At 41.4% G+C, this 20,000-nt stretch overlaps 2 protein-coding genes across 4 annotated transcripts in view; both read right to left on the reverse strand.

Moving 5' to 3' along the window:
• LOC127358036 (GON-4-like protein) overlaps positions 1 to 14,314 on the reverse strand; it is a 19,464-nt gene extending 5,150 nt beyond the window's left edge. The window contains exons 1-5 of the mRNA XM_051390898.1: positions 13,831 to 14,314; positions 6,705 to 6,806; positions 5,834 to 6,031; positions 5,604 to 5,747; positions 580 to 833 (exon numbers count right to left, since the gene is read on the reverse strand). Coding sequence (XP_051246858.1) covers positions 580 to 833; positions 5,604 to 5,747; positions 5,834 to 6,031; positions 6,705 to 6,806; positions 13,831 to 14,166 — 1,034 coding nt within the window. The 5' untranslated portion in view covers positions 14,167 to 14,314. The remainder of the gene's footprint in view (positions 1 to 579; positions 834 to 5,603; positions 5,748 to 5,833; positions 6,032 to 6,704; positions 6,807 to 13,830) is intronic.
• Positions 14,312 to 20,000, reverse strand: part of LOC127357980 (GON-4-like protein) — a 29,350-nt gene continuing 23,661 nt past the window's right edge. For all 3 annotated transcript variants that reach the window (XM_051390703.1, XM_051390702.1, XM_051390704.1), the window contains 2 exons: positions 14,769 to 14,885; positions 14,312 to 14,551 (listed from right to left, as the gene is read on the reverse strand). In XM_051390703.1, coding sequence (XP_051246663.1) covers positions 14,312 to 14,551; positions 14,769 to 14,885 — 357 coding nt within the window. The remainder of the gene's footprint in view (positions 14,552 to 14,768; positions 14,886 to 20,000) is intronic.

The following is a 20,000-nucleotide window of genomic DNA, read 5'->3' on the forward strand; positions in this document are numbered from 1 at the left end:
TCAGTCAGTCAGTCAGTCAGTCAGTGAATCAGTCAGTCAGTCAGTGAATCAGTCAGTCAGTCAGTGAATCAATCAGTCAGTCAGTCAGTGAATCAGTCAGTCAGTCAGTGAATCAGTCAGTCAGTGAATCAATCAATCAGTCAATCAGTCAGTGAATCAGTCAGTCAGTCAGTGAATCAGTCAGTCAGTGAGTCAGTCAGTGAATCAGTCAGTCAGTCAGTGAATCAGTCAGTCAGTGAATCAGTCAGTGAATCAGTCAGTGAATCAGTCAGTGAATCAGTCAGTCAGTCAGTGAATCAGTCAGTCAGTGAATCAGTCAATCAGTCAGTGAATCAGTCAGTGAATCAGTCAGTCAGTCAGTCAGTGAATCAGTCAGTCAGTCAGTGAATCAGTCAATCAGTCAGTGAATCAGTCAGTCAGTGAATCAGTCAGTCAGTCAGTGAATCAGTCAGTCAGTCAGTGAATCAGTCAGTCAGTGAATCAGTCAGTCAGTCAGTGAATCAGTCAGTCAGTGAATCAGGAGTCAGTCAGTCAGTGAATCAGTCAGTCAGTCAGTCAGTCAGTGTGTTTTGTTCTGACCGGGTCCAGACGACCACTTTCTCTCCGCTCGACGTCATCGAGATGTTCTTGGCGCACAGCGGTCGCTCTGACTCCTCCTCTTCCTGTCTGTCACTTCCTGTTTCGCTCTCTTCAGATGTCTGACTGTCGACTCTCTTCCTGTTTCCTCCAGGAGGATTCTGGGAAACGTAGTCAGTGGTCCGAGCATGAAGCTGCTGAAAAAACTCCCAGAATTCCTCCTGCAGGTGAGGGTGGTGTTTGAGGAGAGACGAGATCTGAGAGGGAAAATAAAGACGATGAGATCTGAACGGTTGTATTGATCCCTGGTTGTATTGATCACTGGTTAAAAAATCAAACTCCTCAGTAGCACAAAATAAGAGAATAAAATGTGGACTGTTAAATATCAGGTCTCTGTCCTCTAAAGCTGTTTTAGTGAATGAATTAATATCAGATTATGATATTGATTTACTTTGTCTTACTGAGACCTGGTTGTCCCACGAGGAGTATGTTAGCCTAAATCAGTGGTTCTCAATTATTGTCTGTCATGCCCCCCCTAGAGGACAGACATTTTTTCACGCCCCCCCTGAATTTTAATACTATTGAGAAACTGATATTTATTTATTTATTTATTTATCGGTACAAACCACTGTATGAGTTGCTAGAACCAGCATTCTGCATACAATCATCTGATTATCAAAATAGATGAATAAAATGAGCTGAGATAACATCTGCAACAACTTAAAACAATTTCCAAGTTCAGTTTATTAACTCAATTTGTAACATTTAAACAAGACTGCTCAGTCTGTGTGATTCTCTAAACAGAGAAAAAAGTGCAAATGGGATTCACTGGGATGTGCATTTTTATAGACTTAACACAGTAACATTCAAAACTTTTTTTAAACTGTAAACATTGGTCACTTGTCAGCTTCATCAGCTTATTCCTTTTCAAAAAGGTAGATGACTTTTTAACATTTGGTTTTTTTTTGGTGCAAAATTTGCAACAATATTGTTTATATTTAACGTTTGTCTGTTAGATGTTCTGAGAGTTGGAGGTCGTCTGAAATGTCAAATATACGTCTCCCGATCGTGTCATTGGACAGAGGGACAGTATTCAGTGTCTCAGCACTTTCCTCACCTATGATTGTGACCATGTCCAATGCTACCGGAGTATTAGCTCCTCTGCTGTTGTGTGATGTTTTTTGCACCTTGCGATGTGGCGGTGTGTGTACGAGGCTAATGGTATGTTTTTATTTACTGATGCCGCGCTCACTAAATGACCGGCCTGTTGGCGATACTCATCAAGCTTTCGATGAAAAAAAGTCCAGTGGTCTATTGACATAACTGGGTGTAAGGTCTCCAGGTGCCGTCTTAATTTGTGTGGTTTCATGCTGTCTGCTGCCAGAGTTTTTAAACATAAAACACACACAGGTCTTTCCTCATTTCCGACCGTATTCACGGTAAACCCAGGGCTGTGTAGGCTTCGTCATATTTCCTGCTCTCATTAGGTTTATGCCGGTTACCGTCACTTGCTGTTGCCTCTGACGTCTCCTCCGATTTTCTTTTTACTCCTGTCAGAAACTTCTCCATCTCTCCTCCTCCGTCAGTCACCCCTGCCTGTCGCGCCCCCCCTGACACCTCACTGCGCTCCCCCCCCAGTCATATTAATACTCACATTCCTCGAGGCACAGGCCGAGGAGGTGGAGTAGCCGCCATATATGATTTGAGCGTTTTAATGGACCCTAAACCTAAACTAAATTATAATTCATTTGAAAGCCTTGTTCTTAGTCTTTCTCACCCGACCTGGAAAACACTGCAGCCAGTTCTATTTGTTATAGTGTACCGCGCTCCTGGACCGTACTCTGATTTTATATCTGAATTCTCAGAGTTTTTATTAAGTTTAGTCCTTAAATCAGATAAAGTCATTATTGTAGGTGATTTTAATATTCATGTGGATGTTGACAATGACAGCCTTAGTAATGCATTTATATCATTGATAGACTCAATTGGCTTCTGTCAGAGTGTAAATAAACCAACTCATTGTTTTAATCACACTCTTGACCTTGTTCTATCATATGGCATTGATATTGAACATTTAATAGTCTTCCCACATAATCCTTTCCTATCTGACCATTATTTAATAACTTTTGAATTCATGTTGTTAGATTATAAGCCATTAGGCAAAACTTCCTACAGCAGATGTCTATCTGACAGTGCTGTAGCTAAATTTAAGGAGGAGATTCCTTCAGTGTTTAATTCAATGCCATGTCTGAATTTAACAGAATCCTATAACAACTTTAGTCCCTCTGAAATTGATAATCTTGTTGATAGTGCTGCAGGCTCACTACGATCAACATTAAACTCTATCGCTCCTATAAAAAGGAAATTATTGAAACATAGGAGACTAGCACCGTGGTACAACCACCAAACCCGCCAGTTAAAGCAAATAGCTAGGAAATCTGAAAGGAAATGGCGCTCTTCCAAATTATCAGAATATCGCTCAATTTGGCAAGATAATCTTAAAACTTATAGAAAGGCCCTCCGTAATGCCAGAGGAGCCTATTACTCAGCACTAATAGAAGAAAATAAGAATAACCCTAGGTTCCTCTTCAGCACTGTAGCCAGGCTGACAGAGAGTCACAGCTCTATTGAGCCACATATCCCCATAAACTTAAGTAGCAATGACTTCATGAGCTTCTTCTATAATAAAATTATTACTATTAGAGAAAAAATTAATCACCAACTGCCATCAACAGTTATCAGTGGCTCTCCAAGTTCAGGAACTTTTACTAATGTAAACTCAGATATATATTTAGACTGTTTTTCTGCTATCGATCTTCATCAGTTAACTTCAATCATTTCTTCATCGAAGCCATCAACCTGTCTATTAGACCCGATCCCAACTAGGCTGCTTAAAGAAGTCGTACCCTTAATTGGCACTTCTTTACTGGATATGATTCATCTTTCTTTATTATCAGGATATGTACCACAGTCCTTTAAAGTAGCTGTAATTAAACCCCTTCTTAAAAAGCCCACTCTTGACCCAGGGGTTTTAGCCAATTATAGACCGATCTCTAACCTCCCCTTCCTCTCTAAGAAGAGTTGTGTGACTTTTTACATAACAATAGTTTATTTGAGGATTTTCAGTCAGGATTTAGAGTTCATCACAGCACAGAGACAGCTCTGGTTAAAGTTAATAATTACCTTCTGATTGTTTCAGACAATGGACTTGTCTCTGTACTTGTATTATTAGATCTTAGTGCTGCATTTGACACCATCAACCATGATATTCTTTTACAGAGACTTGAGCATCAAATTGGCATTAAAGGAACCGCACTAAGCTGGTTTAAGTCATATTTATCAGATCGTTCGCAAAAAACTACAGTTAGTCATGGAGTTCCACAAGGTTCTGTACTTAGACCAATACTATTTCCTTTATATATGCTCCCTTTAGGCAACATTATTAGGAATCACTCCATTAACTTTCACTGCTATGCAGATGATATGCAGTTATATCTATCGATCAAGCCCAATGAAATTAATCAATTTTCTAAATTACAAACATGTCTTAAGGACATAAAATCCTGGATGACCTGCAATTTTCTGATGTTAAACTCAGAAAAAAACGAAATTCTTGTACTTGGCCCCAAAAATCTTAGAGATCTGTCTAAAGATATAGTTACTCTAGATGGCATTACCTTGGCCTGTAGCACCACTATCAGGAATCTTGCCGTTATCTTTGATCAGCATTTGTCATTTAATTCCCACATGAAGCAGACCTATAGGACTGCCTTCTTTCATTTAAGTAATATTAAAAAAATTAGACACATCCTATCACAGACAGATGCAGAAAAACTAATCCATGCATTTGTTATTTCAAGGCTGGATTACTGCAACTCTTTATTATCAGGTTGCCCCAATAAGTCCATTAAAACGCTCCAATTAGTTCAGAACGCTGCAGCACGAGTACTGACAGGAACTAGAAAAAGAGATCACATCTCTCCTGTACTAGCTACTCTGCATTGGCTCCCTGTAAAATTTAGAATAGAATTTAAAAAATCCTCCTCCTCACCTATAAAGCTCTTCATGGTCAGGCCCCTTCATATCTTAAAGAGCTCATAGTACCCTATTACCCCTCTAGAACACTACGTTCTCTGAATGCTGGGCTACTTGTGGTTCCCGTAGTCTCTAAAAGTAGAACAGGAGCCAGAGCCTTCAGTTACCAAGCTCCTCTCTTGTGGAACCAGCTTCCAGTTGTGGTTCGGGAGGCAGACACCCTCACCACATTCAAGAGTAGGCTTAAGACATTCCTCTTTGATAAAGCTTATAGTTAGGGCTGGATCAGGTGAGTCCTGAACCATCCCTTAGTTATGCTGCTATAGGCCTAGACTATCGGGGGATTTCCCATGGTGCACTGAGCTCCTCTCTTCCTCTCTCTTTCTGCACTCATTCATGTTCCATTAATGCATGTTACTAACTTCACTTCTTCCCCGGAGTTCTTGTGCTTTCTCGTCTCGCAGGTTCTTATCAATCCTGGTGGAGCCTCCTGCCATGGTCCTGCTAGATTGCCATTGCCAATACTGTTGTTGCTGTGCACCTGTCTGTCTGTCTGTCTGTCTCCCACTCTCTCTCTCTCTCTCTCTCTCTCTCTCACCCCAACTGGTCGAGACAGACGACCACCCACCTAGAGCCGGAGGATCTGTCCTAGGTTTCTGCCTTTTAACAGGCAGTTTTTCCTTGCCCTTGTCTCCAAGGTCTTGCTCATGGTGGTACTGTTGGGTCTCTGTAATTAATGTTAAAGGAGTTCGGTCTAGACCTGCTCTATTTGAAAAGTGTCTTGAGATAACTTCTGTTATGAATTGGCGCTACACAAATAAAATTGAGTTGAACTGAATTGAATTGGTTGTACTGGTTGTATTGATCACTGGTTGTACTGGTTGTATTGTTCACTGGTTGTGATCAGTTATGCTACCCTATGTATTCTAACAAACAATGTTGGTTTTAGCCAACAATAAATTATGTATCGGAGGTCAAAGGTCAACATCTACCTTGTCCATGTCCTCAGGTGAGGGGGCGGAGCTTCCCTGCAGCACTGACACCACCTGCTGGTACAGGACGGAGCTTTCTCCGAGACTTTGGCCTAGTTGCCGTAGAAACCACCGACTGCGTTCAAACAGCTGCTGCTCCAACACCTGCAGAGGAAAACCACAGAAGAAGAGTTACTGCGGGTTCGGGGAGTACCTGAGTGACGCCTTGATGTCCGAGTGATGTCACATACCAGTCCACAGCGGCGGGCCTGTCCTCGGTTCAGGAAGGCGGCGTAGTCTCTGAGCAGCTGAGGCCAGGGCCGTAGCACGCGCCTCAGTCCGTTGTACAGGAGCTCTGGGGCCCCTGAAGGCCCCACCGCTGAGAACTGATCCAGAACCTGCAGCAGCTGCTCAGAAAGGCCCTGACACACCTGCACCGCATCACACACCTGCACAGGTGACAGGAAGTACTCATTAACTCTCTTTGACCAATCAGGACACAAGACATGTTCTTATCGATCCTGGTGGAGCCTCCTGCCATGGTCCTGCTAGATTGCCATTGCCAATCATGTTTTTTTATTTTATTAATATTATAAAGAGTTTGATCTGGACCTGCTCTATTTGAAAAGTGTCTTGAGATAAATTCTGTTATGAATTGGCGCTGTACAAATAAAATTGAATTGAATGGAATTGAATACTGTTGTTGCTGTGCACCTGTCTGTCTGTCTGTCTGTCTCTCTCTCTCACCCCAAATGGTCGAGGCAGACGACCACCCACCTAGAGCCGGAGGATCTGTCCTAGGTTTCTGCCTTTTAACAGGCAGTGTTTCCTTGCCCTTGTCTCCAAGGTCTTGCTCATGGTGGTACTGTTGGGTCTCTGTAATTAATGTTTTAAAGAGTTCGGTCTAGACCTGCTCTATTTGAAAAGTGTCCTGAGATAACTTCTGTTATGAATTGGCGCTATACACATAAAATTGAATTTAATAGAAATTGAACAAATATCTGTCTGCTGATTGGTTCATTCAGTCTGATCTGGGACCAGGTCACAGTCTAAGTTCTGATGCGGTTTGTTTACTATCTGTGTGAGTGTGAGTGTGTGAGTGTGAGTGTGTGTGTGTCTCACTCTGAGCAGATAATCCTGAGCAAACTGTTCGTCCTCAGACTCCCTCTGATCACCTTCATCATCATCCTCCTCCTCCTCACTGTCCTCTGACGACACTTTCTCCTGAACAACGACAGCACAAACAGCTACATCTTTATTACTATTTATTACAGTTTATTACAGTTTATTAATGTTTATTACAGTTTATTATTGTTTATTATTTTATTGCAGTTTATTACAGTTTATTAATGTTTATTGATGTTTATTACGTTTATTATTGTTTATTACAGTTTATTATGATTATTACTGTTTATTATGTTTATTACAGGTTATTATTGTTTATTATTTTATTGCAGTTTATTAATGTTTATTACCGTTTATTATAGTTTATTAATGTTTATTATTGTTTAATAATGTTTATTTCTGCTTATTACGGAAGCCGAGAACGGCCATGGATTTTTTTTTTTATGCACTGTTATGTCGTGACAATGACTTATTATCGTGTTATCTCGATATAACAATAATCGTTTTCTTGTGATAACAAATGAATTAATTTCCTTATATGATGCGCCAGCAACACCCTCTCACGGCCCCATCTACTCCCATGTTAATTGTAGAGAAGAAATTTTGAAAGGAGGTCGTTGCACCATTTCTTTCTCAATCTCCCGAGGTCACATTTTTTTAACTTTAGCCACTGAAACTTGGCAGTCCTATAGTCAACGAGATGACGATGCTCACGGTCTTTTCGGTTATCATTTTGGCCATTTTTTGGTCGTTTCTGACCAAGGGTTCGAGGGGATTCATTTTGAGATTTTCTGTGTCTCTCAGGAGTCAGAGACTCAACTGTTATGGTCTCCCCTGGTTTCCACGACAACCAAAGCCTTCCTGTGAACACACACGCACAACAAATCCTGATCAAAGATAACTCCAAGATTCCTGACAGTGGTGCTAGAGGCCAAGGTAATGCCATCTAGAGTAACTACAGTGGGTACGGAAAGTATTCAGACCCCTTTAAAATTTTCACTATTTGTTTCATTGCAGCCATTTGCTAAAATCAAAAAAGTTCATTTTATTTCTCATTAATGTACACTCAGCACCCCATCTTGACAGAAAAAATGTAGAAATTTATTATTAAAAAAGAAAAACTGAAATATCACATGGTCATAAGTATTCAGACCCTTTGCTGTGACACTCATATTTAACTCACATGCTGTCCATTTCTTCTGATCCTCCTTGAGATAGTCCTGCTCCTTCATTGGAGTCTAGCTGTGTTTAATTAAACTGATTGGACTTGATTCGGAAAGGCACACACCTGTCTATATAAGACCTTACAGCTCACAGTGCATGTCAGAGCAAAAGAGAATCATGAGGTCGAAGGAACTGCCCAAGGAGCTCAGAGACAGAATTGTGGCAAGGCACAGATCTGGCCAAGGTTACAAAAGAATTTCTGCAGCACTCAAGGTTCCTAAGAGCACAGTGGCCTCCATAATCCTTAAATGGAAGAAGTTTGGGACGACCAGAACTCTTCCTAGACCTGGCCGTCCAGCCAAACTGAGCAATTGTGGGAGAAGAGCCTTGGTGAGAGAGGTAAAGAAGAACCCAAAGATCACTGTGGCTGAGCTCCAGAGATGCAGTAGGGAGATGGGAGAAAGTGCCACAAAGTCAACTATCACTGCAGCCCTCCACCAGTCGGGGCTTTATGGCAGAGTGGCCCGACAGAAGCCTCTCCTCAGTGCAAGACATATGAAAGCCTGCATAGAGTTTGCCAAAAAACACATGAAGGACTCCCAGACTATGAGAAATAAGATTCTCTGGTCTGATGAGACCAAGATTGAACTTTTTGGCGTTAATTCTAAGCGGTATGTGTGGAGAAAACCAGGCACTGCTCATCACCTGCCCAATACAATCCCAACAGTGAAACATGGTGGTGGCAGCATCAGGCCATGGGGATATTTTTCAGCTGCAGGGACAGGACGACTGGTTGCAATTGAAGGAAAGATGAATGCGGCCAAGTACAGAGATATCCTGGAAGAAAAACCTCTTCTAGAGTGCTCAGGACCTCAGACTGGGCCGAAGGTTCACCTTCCAACAAGACAATAACCCTAAGCACACAGCTAAAATAACAAAGGAGTGGCTTCGGAACAACTCTGTGACCATTCTTGACTGGCCCAGCCAGAGCCCTGACCTAAACCCAATTGAGCATCTCTGGAGAGACCTGAAAATGGCTGTCCACCAACGTTCACCATCCAACCTGACAGAACTGGTGAGGATCTGCAAGGAAGAATGGCAGAGGATCCCCAAATCCAGGTGTGAAAAACTTGTTGCATCATTCCCAAGAAGACTCATGGCTGTAGTAGCTCAAAAGGGTGCTTCTACTCAATACTGAGCAAAGGGTCTGAATACTTATGACCATGTGATATTTCAGTTTTTCTTTTTTAATAAATTTGCAAAAATTTCTACATTTCTGTTTTTTTCTGTAAAGATGGGGTGCTGAGTGTACATTAATGAGAAATAAAATGAACTTTTTTGATTTTAGCAAATGGCTGCAATGAAACAAAGAGTGAAAAATTTAAAGGGGTCTGAATACTTTCCGTACCCACTGTATATCTTTAGACAGTGAGTCTCTAAGGTTTTTGGGGCCAAGTACAAGAATTTCGTTTTTTTCTGAGTTTAACATCAGAAAATTGCAGGTCATCCAGGATTTTATGTCCTTAAGACATGTTTGTAATTTAGATAATTGATTAATTTCATCGGGCTTGATCGATAGATATAACTGTGTATCATCTGCATAACAGTGAAAGTTAATGGAATGATTCCTAATAATGTTGCCTAAAGGGAGCATATATAAAGTAAATAGTATCGGTCCAAGTACAGAACCTTGTGGAACTCCATGACTAACTGTAGTATTTATTGAAGATTCATCTCTAACATGTACAAACTGTGAGCGATCTGATAAATATGACTTAAACCAGCTTAGTGCGGTTCCTTTAATGCCAATTTGATGCTCAAGTCTCTGTAAAAGAATATCATGGTCAATGGCGTCAAATGCAGCACTAAGATCTAATAATACAAGTACAGAGACAAGTCCATTGTCTGAAGCAATTAAAAGGTCATTATTAACTTTAACCAGAGCTGTCTCTGTGCTGTGATGAACTCTAAATCCTGACTGAAAATCCTCAAATAAACTATTGTTATGTAAAAAGTCACACAACTCTTTGGCGACTACTTTCTCCAGAATCTTAGAGAGGAAGGGGAGGTTAGAGATCGGTCTATAATTGGCTAAAACCCCTGGGTCAAGAGTGGGCTTTTTAAGAAGGGGTTTAATTACAGCTACTTTAAAGGACTGTGGTACATATCCTGATAATAAAGAAAGATTAATCATATCCAGTAAAGAAGTGCCAATTAAGGGTACGACTTCTTTAAGCAGCCTAGTTGGGATCGGGTCTAATAGACAGGTTGATGGCTTCGATGAAGAAATGATTGAAGTTAACTGATGAAGATCGATAGCAGAAAAACAGTCTAAATATATATCTGAGTTTACATTAGTAAAAGTCCCTGAACTTGGAGAGCCACTGAAAACTGTTGATGGTAGTTGGTTTCTCTAATAGTAATAATTTTATTATAGAAGAAGCTCATGAAATCATTGCTACTTAAGTTTATGGGGATATGTGGCTCAATAGAGTTGTGACTCTCTGTCAGCCTGGCTACAGTGCTGAAGAGGAACCTAGGGTTATTCTTATTTTCTTCTATTAGTGCTGAGTAATAGGCTCCTCTGGCATTACGGAGGGCCTTTCTATAAGTTTTAAGATTATCATGCCAAATTGAGCGATATTCTGATAATTTGGAAGAGCGCCATTTCCTTTCAGATTTCCAAGCTATTTGTTTTAACTGGCGGGTTTGGTGGTTATACTACGGTGCTAGTCTCCTATGTTTTAATAATTTCCTTTTTATAGGAGCGATAGAGTCTAATGTTGATTGTAGTGAGCCTGCAGCACTATCAACAAGATTATCAATTTCAGAGGGACTAAAGTTATTATAGGACTCTGTTAAATTCAGACATGGCATTGAATTAAACACTGAAGGAATCTCCTCCTTAAATTTAGCTACAGCACTGTCAGATAGACATCTGCTGTAGGACGTTTTACCTAATGGCTTATAATCTAATAGTATGAATTCAAAAGTTATTAAATAATGGTCAGATAGGAAAGGATTATGTGGGAAGACTATTAAATGTTCAATATCAATGCCATATGATAGAACAAGGTCAAGAGTGTGATTAAAACAATGAGTTGGTTTATTTACACTCTGACAGAAGCCAATTGAGTCTATAAATGATATAAATGCATTACTAAGGCTGTCATTGTCAACATCCACATGAATATTAAAATCACCCACAATAATGACTTTATCTGATTTAAGGACTAAACTTAATAAAAACTCTGAGAATTCAGATATAAAATCAGAGTACGGTCCAGGAGCGCGGTACACTATAACAAATAGAACTGGCTGCAGTGTTTTCCAGTTTGGGTGAGAAAGACTAAGAACAAGGCTTTCAAATGAATTATAATTTAGTTTAGGTTTAGGGTCCATTAAATTCCAAAGTGGGATGGATGCCGTCTCTCCTAATCAGACCAGGTTTTCCCCAAAAAGGCTTCCAGTTATCAATTAAGCCCACATGGTTTTCTGGACACCACCTCGACAGCAATGACGACATGCGGCTATACATGTCATCACTGGTCACATTGGGCAGGGGTCCAGAGAAAACTACGGAGTCCGACATAGTTTTAGCATAATTACACACCGACTCCACATTAATCTTAGTGACCTCCGATTGGCGTAAACGGGTGTCATTACCGCCGACGTGGATAACAATCTTACTGTATTTACGTTTATCTTTAGCCAGCAGTTTTAAATAGGATTCAATGTCGCCCGCTCTGGCCCCAGGGATACATTTGACTATGGCCGCTGGCTTCGCTAACTTCACGTTTCTGACTATGGAGCTGCCAATAACCAGAGTTGGTTACTCAGCGGGTGTATCGCTGAGTGGGGAAAATGTATTAGAAACATGAATGGGTTGGTGGTGACCTGTGGGCTTCGGTGTTTTAGTCTTCCTTCGCTCAGTCACCCACTCTCCCTGTCTTCCCGGCTGCTCGGGATCTACCGGGGGAACTACCGGGGGAACTACCGGAGGATCTACCGGAGGAACTACCGCGGGAACTACCGGGGGAACTACCGGGGGAACTACCGGAGGAACTACCGGGGGAACTACCGCGGGAACTACCGCGGGAACTACCGGAGGATCTACAGAGCTAACAGAAGCTACCTTCGGTCGGACCACACCGGCTACTGGGGGCTGGCTAACTATAGCGGCTAAAGATATCTCTGTGGTGCGGTACCGTTCCTCTAACTCACTAAGCCTCGCCTCCAGCGCAGTAAATAAACTACATTTAATACAGGTACCATTATCATTAAAGGAGGCAGAGGAATAACTGAACATCTGACACACTGAGCAGGACAGAGGAGAGGGAGAAGCCATAGCTAACTGCTAATGCTAATGAAACTAGCGTGTATGAAAAACTTTTGAAAGTAGTGAAAAGTCGCTAAAAGAAGGAGTAACTCTGAGTGTTTAGGTAGAACTAGTCTACATATAAATGTTAAGCGGGAAAATAACCGCTGTAATGAGTAAAACAAATTTATATTTAGCGTTCACTGACAGAGCTACAGCACCAAACAGTGTACACAGAGCAGGAAGTGAACCGGGAATGAGTCTGTACGCTTACCGTAGCACGTCACCTCAACAGTATGCAAATGCAAATGTTGAAAGCTTGATCTGTCACATACCTAAGCAATGGTACAGGTCACATACTGTAAACTACTCAGCAGTGTCAGTAATGTATGGGCCACAGTCACGGGCCAGAGCAAGGCACACTCAAAATTTCTTTAGGCATTTTCTAGTTATTGTTTATATTACAGTTTAATATTGTTTATTACTGTTTATTATTGTTTATTACAGTTTAATATTGTTTTACAGTTTAATATTGTTTATTACAGTTTAATATTGTTAATTACAGTTATTACAGTTTAATATTGTTTATTACAGTTTAATATTGTTTATTACAGTTTATTAATAGGCAATATAAATATATAATGTGCAATATATATATATTTTAACACTGTATATAGCACCGTATTTATTTTGCAAATGTACACACTCCTCAGGACTGTGCGCCTTACCTCCCTTTGTTGTACTATTACTTTATGTCCTATGTTTATAGTGTATATATTTTTTATATTTTTTACACTGTTTTTGCACTGGTATTGCAGTTGACTTTTTAATCTCATCGTACATGTGCATAGTGACAATAAAGGCATTCTATTATTGTTTATTACTGTTTATTATTGTTTGTTTATTACAGTTTACTACAGTTTATTATTGTTTACTACAGTTTATTATTGTTTATTATTGTTTATTACTGTTTAATATTGTTTATTACAGTTTATTACTGTTTACTACAGTTTATTATTGTTTACTACAGTTAATTATTGTTCATTACAGTTTAATATTGTTTATTACAGTTTAATATTGTTTATTACAGTTTATTATGTTTATTACTGTTTAATATTGTTTATTACTGTTTCTTTATTAATGTTTATTATAATTTATTACTGTTTATCATTGTTACAGTTTATTAATGTTTATTTACTGTTTACTAATGTTTATTATTGATTATTGTGTATTGATGTTTATTCTATTTTATTGTGCTTTATTGTTAATTACAGTTTATTATTGTTTATTAATGTTTATATTTTATTAATATGTTTTATTCTTTATTACAGTTTATTATTGTTTATTAATGAACATATATTCCCATTATTGTCCCAGTGAAGACAGACTACATTGTCGTTCCTGAGAACCAGCTGATAAACGGTCCTACAGTGTTCTCCCTGAATGATTTGTTTGTTTCTTTTTTTCTTATTGATTGATTGCTCATTGATAATCAGATTTTAAGGGTGGGGCCTAGCAGCAGGATTTGTGACATCACAGATTCTTTGGTCCAGTGTGCGACAGGTACAAGAAGAAGTTGTATGATTATTGTGTTTGTAGATCATTAATGGTGTTAAAATATCAGAAATATTATTGACAGACCTTCTGCAGGAGGACTGCACCTCCATCACCATCTTCATCATCTTCATTTTCTGCTGATCCTCTGGATGCTGTCATTTCCTGTCCACCCTCTGACTCCGCCTCCTCTGCATCGTTGTCAAGGGCGACGCCTTCTGTTGAGCTGAGTGAGGATTCAGACAGAGCCAGGAGGACCTCGCTCTCTTCCTCCTCCTCTTCCTCCTCCTCGCTCATCCTGATGACATCATCCTGCACCTCAACTTGTGAGGGGGCAGGGCCTTTAGGAGAACACCTCCTCCTCCTTCTCCTCAGGCTGGCGAGGGTCTGACAGTGGCGTCTGATTTGCTCTCTGGTCGTCATGGAGACAGAGGAAGTGGTGGTGATGTCAGAGGGGGAGTCGGTCCTGGACAAGAGGAGGCGGCGGAGGACGACTCGAGGAGGACTGAGAGCTCGAGGGCAGCCGGAAGAGTCCACCTGTCCATCAGCGAGGGGGGAAGAGTCCAGGTTACGAGGGGGAGGGGCTGGTGCAGCTGCAGGAAGCCAATGCGTTTGAAGTCGAGGTGTTTGGGGAGGCGTGGGGGTATCTGGTCCCGGGGGAGAAGCTATAGGTGTGGGAGGCACAGCGGAGGAAGGTCAGGTGACTCTGACGGGCCCCACCTGACCTGCAGGGGGGCAGGGCCTCGGTAGCAGAGTCAAAGAGGCTGTTATAGTGTTTGATGGTCGGGTAGATGACAGGAAGACTCCGCTGTGGAAAATAAAAGCAGGAAACAGAAATACTTTCAAAATAAAAATACACAAATATTACAGGTGATCTCTTTTAATCAAAACAACAAACTGTCCTGAACACACTTCCTGCCTTTATAGCTGTGCTTTTAATGTGAAAATCATCAGGAAGTGCTGAGACCAGCTGTTCTGGTTCTGATGGTGGATCAGGAACCTGGTGGATCAGGACTGTTACGTACCAGCAGCCACAGAGGCAGGACATGCTCCTCCCTCTCCACTGGGGGGCGCCGCTCCGCCGGATCAACAGGACGGCACGCAACCAACATCGGCTGCAACACCCGCTGGTACCGGAAGGCCTGAAGAAGAATACAGTCAGTACACAGTCAGTACACTCAGTATACAGTCAGTACACAGTCAGTAAACAGTCAGTACAGTCAGTATACAGTCAGTATACAGTCAGTACACAGTCAGTAAACAGTCAGTACACAGTCAGTACAGTCAGTACACAGTCAGTATACAGTCAGTACACAGTCAGTATACAGTCAGTACACAGTCAGTACACAGTCAGTACACAGTCAGTATACAGTCAGTAAACAGTCAGTAAACAGTCAGTACACAGTCAGTATACAGTCAGTAAACAGTCAGTACACAGTCAGTACACAGTCAGTGTACAGTCAGTGTACAGTCAGTATACAGTCAGTACACAGTCAGTACACAGTCAGTACACAGTCAGTGTACAGTCAGTGTACAGTCAGTATACAGTCAGTACACAGTCAGTACACAGTCAGTACACTCAGTAAACAGTCAGTACACAGTCAGTACAGTCAGTACACAGTCAGTACACAGTCAGTACACAGTCAGTACACTCAGTATACAGTCAGTACACAGTCAGTAAACAGTCAGTACAGTCAGTACACAGTCAGTATACAGTCAGTACACAGTCAGTACAGTCAGTATACAGTCAGTACACAGTCAGTATACAGTCAGTAAACAGTCAGTACACTCAGTATACAGTCAGTACACAGTCAGTACACAGTCAGTACACTCAGTATACAGTCAGTACACAGTCAGTACACAGTCAGTATACAGTAAGTACACAGTCAGTACACAGTCAGTACACTCAGTATACAGTCAGTACACAGTCAGTAAACAGTCAGTACAGTCAGTACACAGTCAGTATACAGTCAGTACACAGTCAGTACACAGTCAGTAAACAGTCAGTACACAGTCAGTACACAGTCAGTACAGTCAGTAAACAGTCAGTACACAGTCAGTACACAGTCAGTACACTCAGTATACAGTCAGTACACAGTCAGTAAACAGTCAGTACACAGTCAGTACACAGTCAGTACACAGTCAGTATACAGTCAGTACACAGTCAGTAAACAGTCAGTATACAGTCAGTACACAGTCAGTACACAGTCAGTACACAGTCAGTAAACAGTCAGTATACAGTCAGTGTACAGTCAGTACACAGTCAGTACACAGTCAGTACACTCAGTATACAGTCAGTACACAGTCAGTATACAGTCAGTACACAGTCAGTAAACAGTCAGTACACAGTCAGTATACAGTCAGTAAACAGTCAGTACAGTCAGTACACAGTCAGTATACAGTCAGTAAACAGTCAGTACACAGTCAGTACACTCAGTATACAGTCAGTACACAGTCAGTACACAGTCAGTAAACAGTCAGTATACAGTCAGTAAACAGTCAGTACACAGTCAGTACACTCAGTATACAGTCAGTACACAGTCAGTAAACAGTCAGTATACAGTCAGTACACAGTCAGTAAACAGTCAGTACACAGTCAGTATACAGTCAGTACACAGTCAGTACAGTCAGTACACAGTCAGTACACTCAGTATACAGTCAGTACACAGTCAGTAAACAGTCAGTACACAGTCAGTACAGTCAGTACACAGTCAGTAAACAGTCAGTACACAGTCAGTAAACAGTCAGTACACAGTCAGTACACAGTCAGTGCACAGTCAGTACACAGTCAGTACACTCAGTATACAGTCAGTACACAGTCAGTAAACAGTCAGTAAACAGTCAGTGCACAGTCAGTACAGTCAGTACACAGTCAGTAAACAGTCAGTAAACAGTCAGTACACAGTCAGCGCACAGTCAGTACAGTCAGTGTACAGTCAGTATACAGTCAGTACACAGTCAGTATACAGTCAGTACACAGTCAGTACACAGTCAGTGTACAGTCAGTAAACAGTCAGTACACAGTCAGCGCACAGTCAGTACAGTCAGTGTACAGTCAGTACACAGTCAGTACACAGTCAGCGTACAGTCAGTACACAGTCAGCGTACAGTCAGTACACAGTCAGCGTACAGTCAGTGTACAGTCAGTAAACAGTCAGTACACAGTCAGTAAACAGTCAGTACACAGTCAGTACAGTCAGTGTACAGTCAGTATACAGTCAGTACACAGTCAGTACACAGTCAGCGTACAGTCAGTGTACAGTCAGTAAACAATCAGTACACAGTCAGTACACAGTCAGTACACAGTCAGTACACAGTCAGCGTACAGTCAGTACACAGTCAGCGTACAGTCAGTGTACAGTCAGTAAACAGTCAGTACACAGTCAGTAAACAGTCAGTACACAGTCAGCACACAGTCAGTACAGTCAGTGTACAGTCAGTATACAGTAAGTACACAGTCAGTACACAGTCAGCGTACAGTCAGTGTACAGTCAGTATACAGTCAGTACACAGTCAGCCAGCCGCTAGTGTCGCTGTAGAGCATTTCTAGCGAGTTACCTGTCTCGATCAGCGGTGCCCATTACATCAATCGCGATCTACCGGTCGATCGCAAAGGTGGTGTGGGTAGATCGCATGGCATTTAAAAAAAAAAATAGACGTCAGCCTATCATCCATTCTAACGTCTGACCGTTTCTGACACACCGGTCAACACGCATGCACGCTCAAGAGCGGCAGTTACTATGGCAATTAACATTAATTATGGCAACATTCTAGCAAGCTAGCGAGTTGCCCAGTTAGCCTAACTTATTTCTATAGTACTACACTTAAGAAATTATATAAAAATGAGTGGGGGAGCTGGACCAAGTGAAAAGCCCAAAACCTACCACTTCCATACGGAATGGGAGGAGGACTTTTTTTTCCACAATGTCCTATTCGAAGTGCGTTTGCCTCATCTGCAAATCAACCATTGCTATTCTGAAGAAGGGAAATGTGGAGCGGCATTTTCGGACTATACATAAAAGCTACGACACTGACTTTCCACCAAAAAGAGAACTGAGAAGGAAAAAGGTGAAAGAACTAATATCCCAGTTGTCCGGACAGCAGGCCTTTTTCTCAAAGCTTACCACAAAAGCTAAGACCGCCACCAAAGCATCGTTCTTCAATCTATCTTATCTTCAATCAAAGCTCTCCAGCTGTCAAGAGGTACATTCACACATCGCTGTGAAGCAATGGCCGAGGATGTAACCCAGAAACTTTGGAGAGATATAGCGGACTGCAAGTGTTTCTCATTGCAATTGGATGAGTCTACAGACGTTAGTGAAAGCCCAGTCGTGCATTTTTATTCATATGGTGTTTACCGATATGATTTCAAAAGAGGAGCTGTTAACAGTGCTGCCCATGAAAGAACACACACGGGGAGAGGACATTTTCAGTCTTTTAAAAACTTTATTGAGAAAACTCAGCTCCCAGTGTGGAAATTGGTGTCCATCACCACGGACGGTACACCCGCAATGATTGGCCGCTCGAATGGATTTCTTGCCAAGTGCAGGGAGGATGATGCCTTCCCCAACTTCCTCAATTACCACTGCATAATACACCAACAAGCGCCAGATCTCTTCAAAGACAGCTGTTCCGTGTGCATCTGGAGAAGGCAGACTGCAACCACACTGAATTGTTGCTACACACTACACATACGTAAGATGGCTTAGTCGAGGGAAATTCCTGCAAAGATTTCGAGAGCTCTGTCCGGAGATTAAGGAGTTTCTCCTTGCATCTAAACATGCAGAATACACCCAACTAAATGACGATCAGTGGCTACTAGACTTAGCATTTTTAACCGATCTGACCAACATGTTGAATGACCTCAATGTTGAGCTGCAAGGAAAAGACAAAACAGTGGTCAATATGATCAGCTCAGTTAATGCGTTCAAACGAAAACTGCAACATCTGGGCTCAAAGCTGCAGCGCCTTGATTTGGCAAACTTCCAGAACCTCGTTTCAGAACTGGAGAGGCAAGGGAAGCCCTGTGCCCAACTTGACAGTGGACGCTACACAGAGCAGATTGAAAACCTTCTGTCAGACTTTAACAAACGGTTTCAAGACTTGCTTTATTGGAGCCAGTCACTACATTCATGTGCTACCCATTTTGGGAGGATGCTGATGTTGATTCACTCGCATCAGAAATTGCAACACTGTTTAACCTGAACTCGTCTGGAGTGGAGGATTAGATCCTGACACTACAAGCTGACATTGAGCTCAAGTCCAGGGCTCATGGACAGTTTTGGAACTTACTCACAGAGGAAAAGTACCCCAACATGAGGAAATGTGCTACCTCCTTGACTGCATTATTCGGCTTTACTTATTTATGTGAGTCAGCCTTTTGCCACATGAAGATTATCAAGTCCAAATACCGTTCCACTATGACTGATTATCATTTGGAAGTGTGCTTGAGGCTGGCTATCAGCAGCTACTGTCCGGACTATGCATCCCTGGCTGACTCCATTCAGTGCAAGTCATCAGCGTGAGGTATGTACTCAGTATATATAATTAAATATATTTACTTATGACACTTAACTTAAATGAGACACAACATAAAGTGCTTGTCCACCTCAGCCACTTTTTACATACCATCTAGCCGGCAGGTGTCTGGGGTTTGGTTATTAGTACAGATGTTGGGTTGAAACATGGTAAGGGAAATTGTATTATGTTTGCATTTGTGTTACATTAGATCTAAAAGGAACATTTTCCATTTGATTAATTTGTGTGTTTCTCACCTCTTGTCTAGATTGCACCCAGGAACTGGCAAACCAGTACCCGCCCAGGTGGACTCCTTTTATGGTCAAGTTCCTTGGGGAATGTGCCAAGTGTAGTATAGATGAGGGGGAAATTTAGGAGGCGTTTGGGAGATTTGTGATTTTTTGAGATTTTGAACAGTTGGCATCTATTTTACTCTTTTGATATGTGTTGTGAGTTCTTTCTACTGTTATACCTATAAAACTTAACAATTTGGTATTAAATAAATGAATGTGTTATTGTTGTTGTTATCTTAATTGTTGCATCCTGTGGTAGGAGGAAGTTGCCAGGGGCCCCAGTTTAAAAGGGGTATAGAGATCAGAGTTGAGGTTATTTTTGATACCTCTAGTTACCTTTTTCCTAAGTTGTTTCCATTTGTTTTCATTTTTATTTTGTTTGTTGTTTTCTCTTCAGTTTGGGTCAAGCTGACCCTCACTGTAAATAAGCTGCACTGATCCACTGCT

This window comes from Dicentrarchus labrax, unplaced genomic scaffold (assembly GCF_905237075.1).
Source record: "Dicentrarchus labrax unplaced genomic scaffold, dlabrax2021, whole genome shotgun sequence".
Taxonomy (NCBI): Eukaryota; Metazoa; Chordata; class Actinopteri; family Moronidae; genus Dicentrarchus; species Dicentrarchus labrax.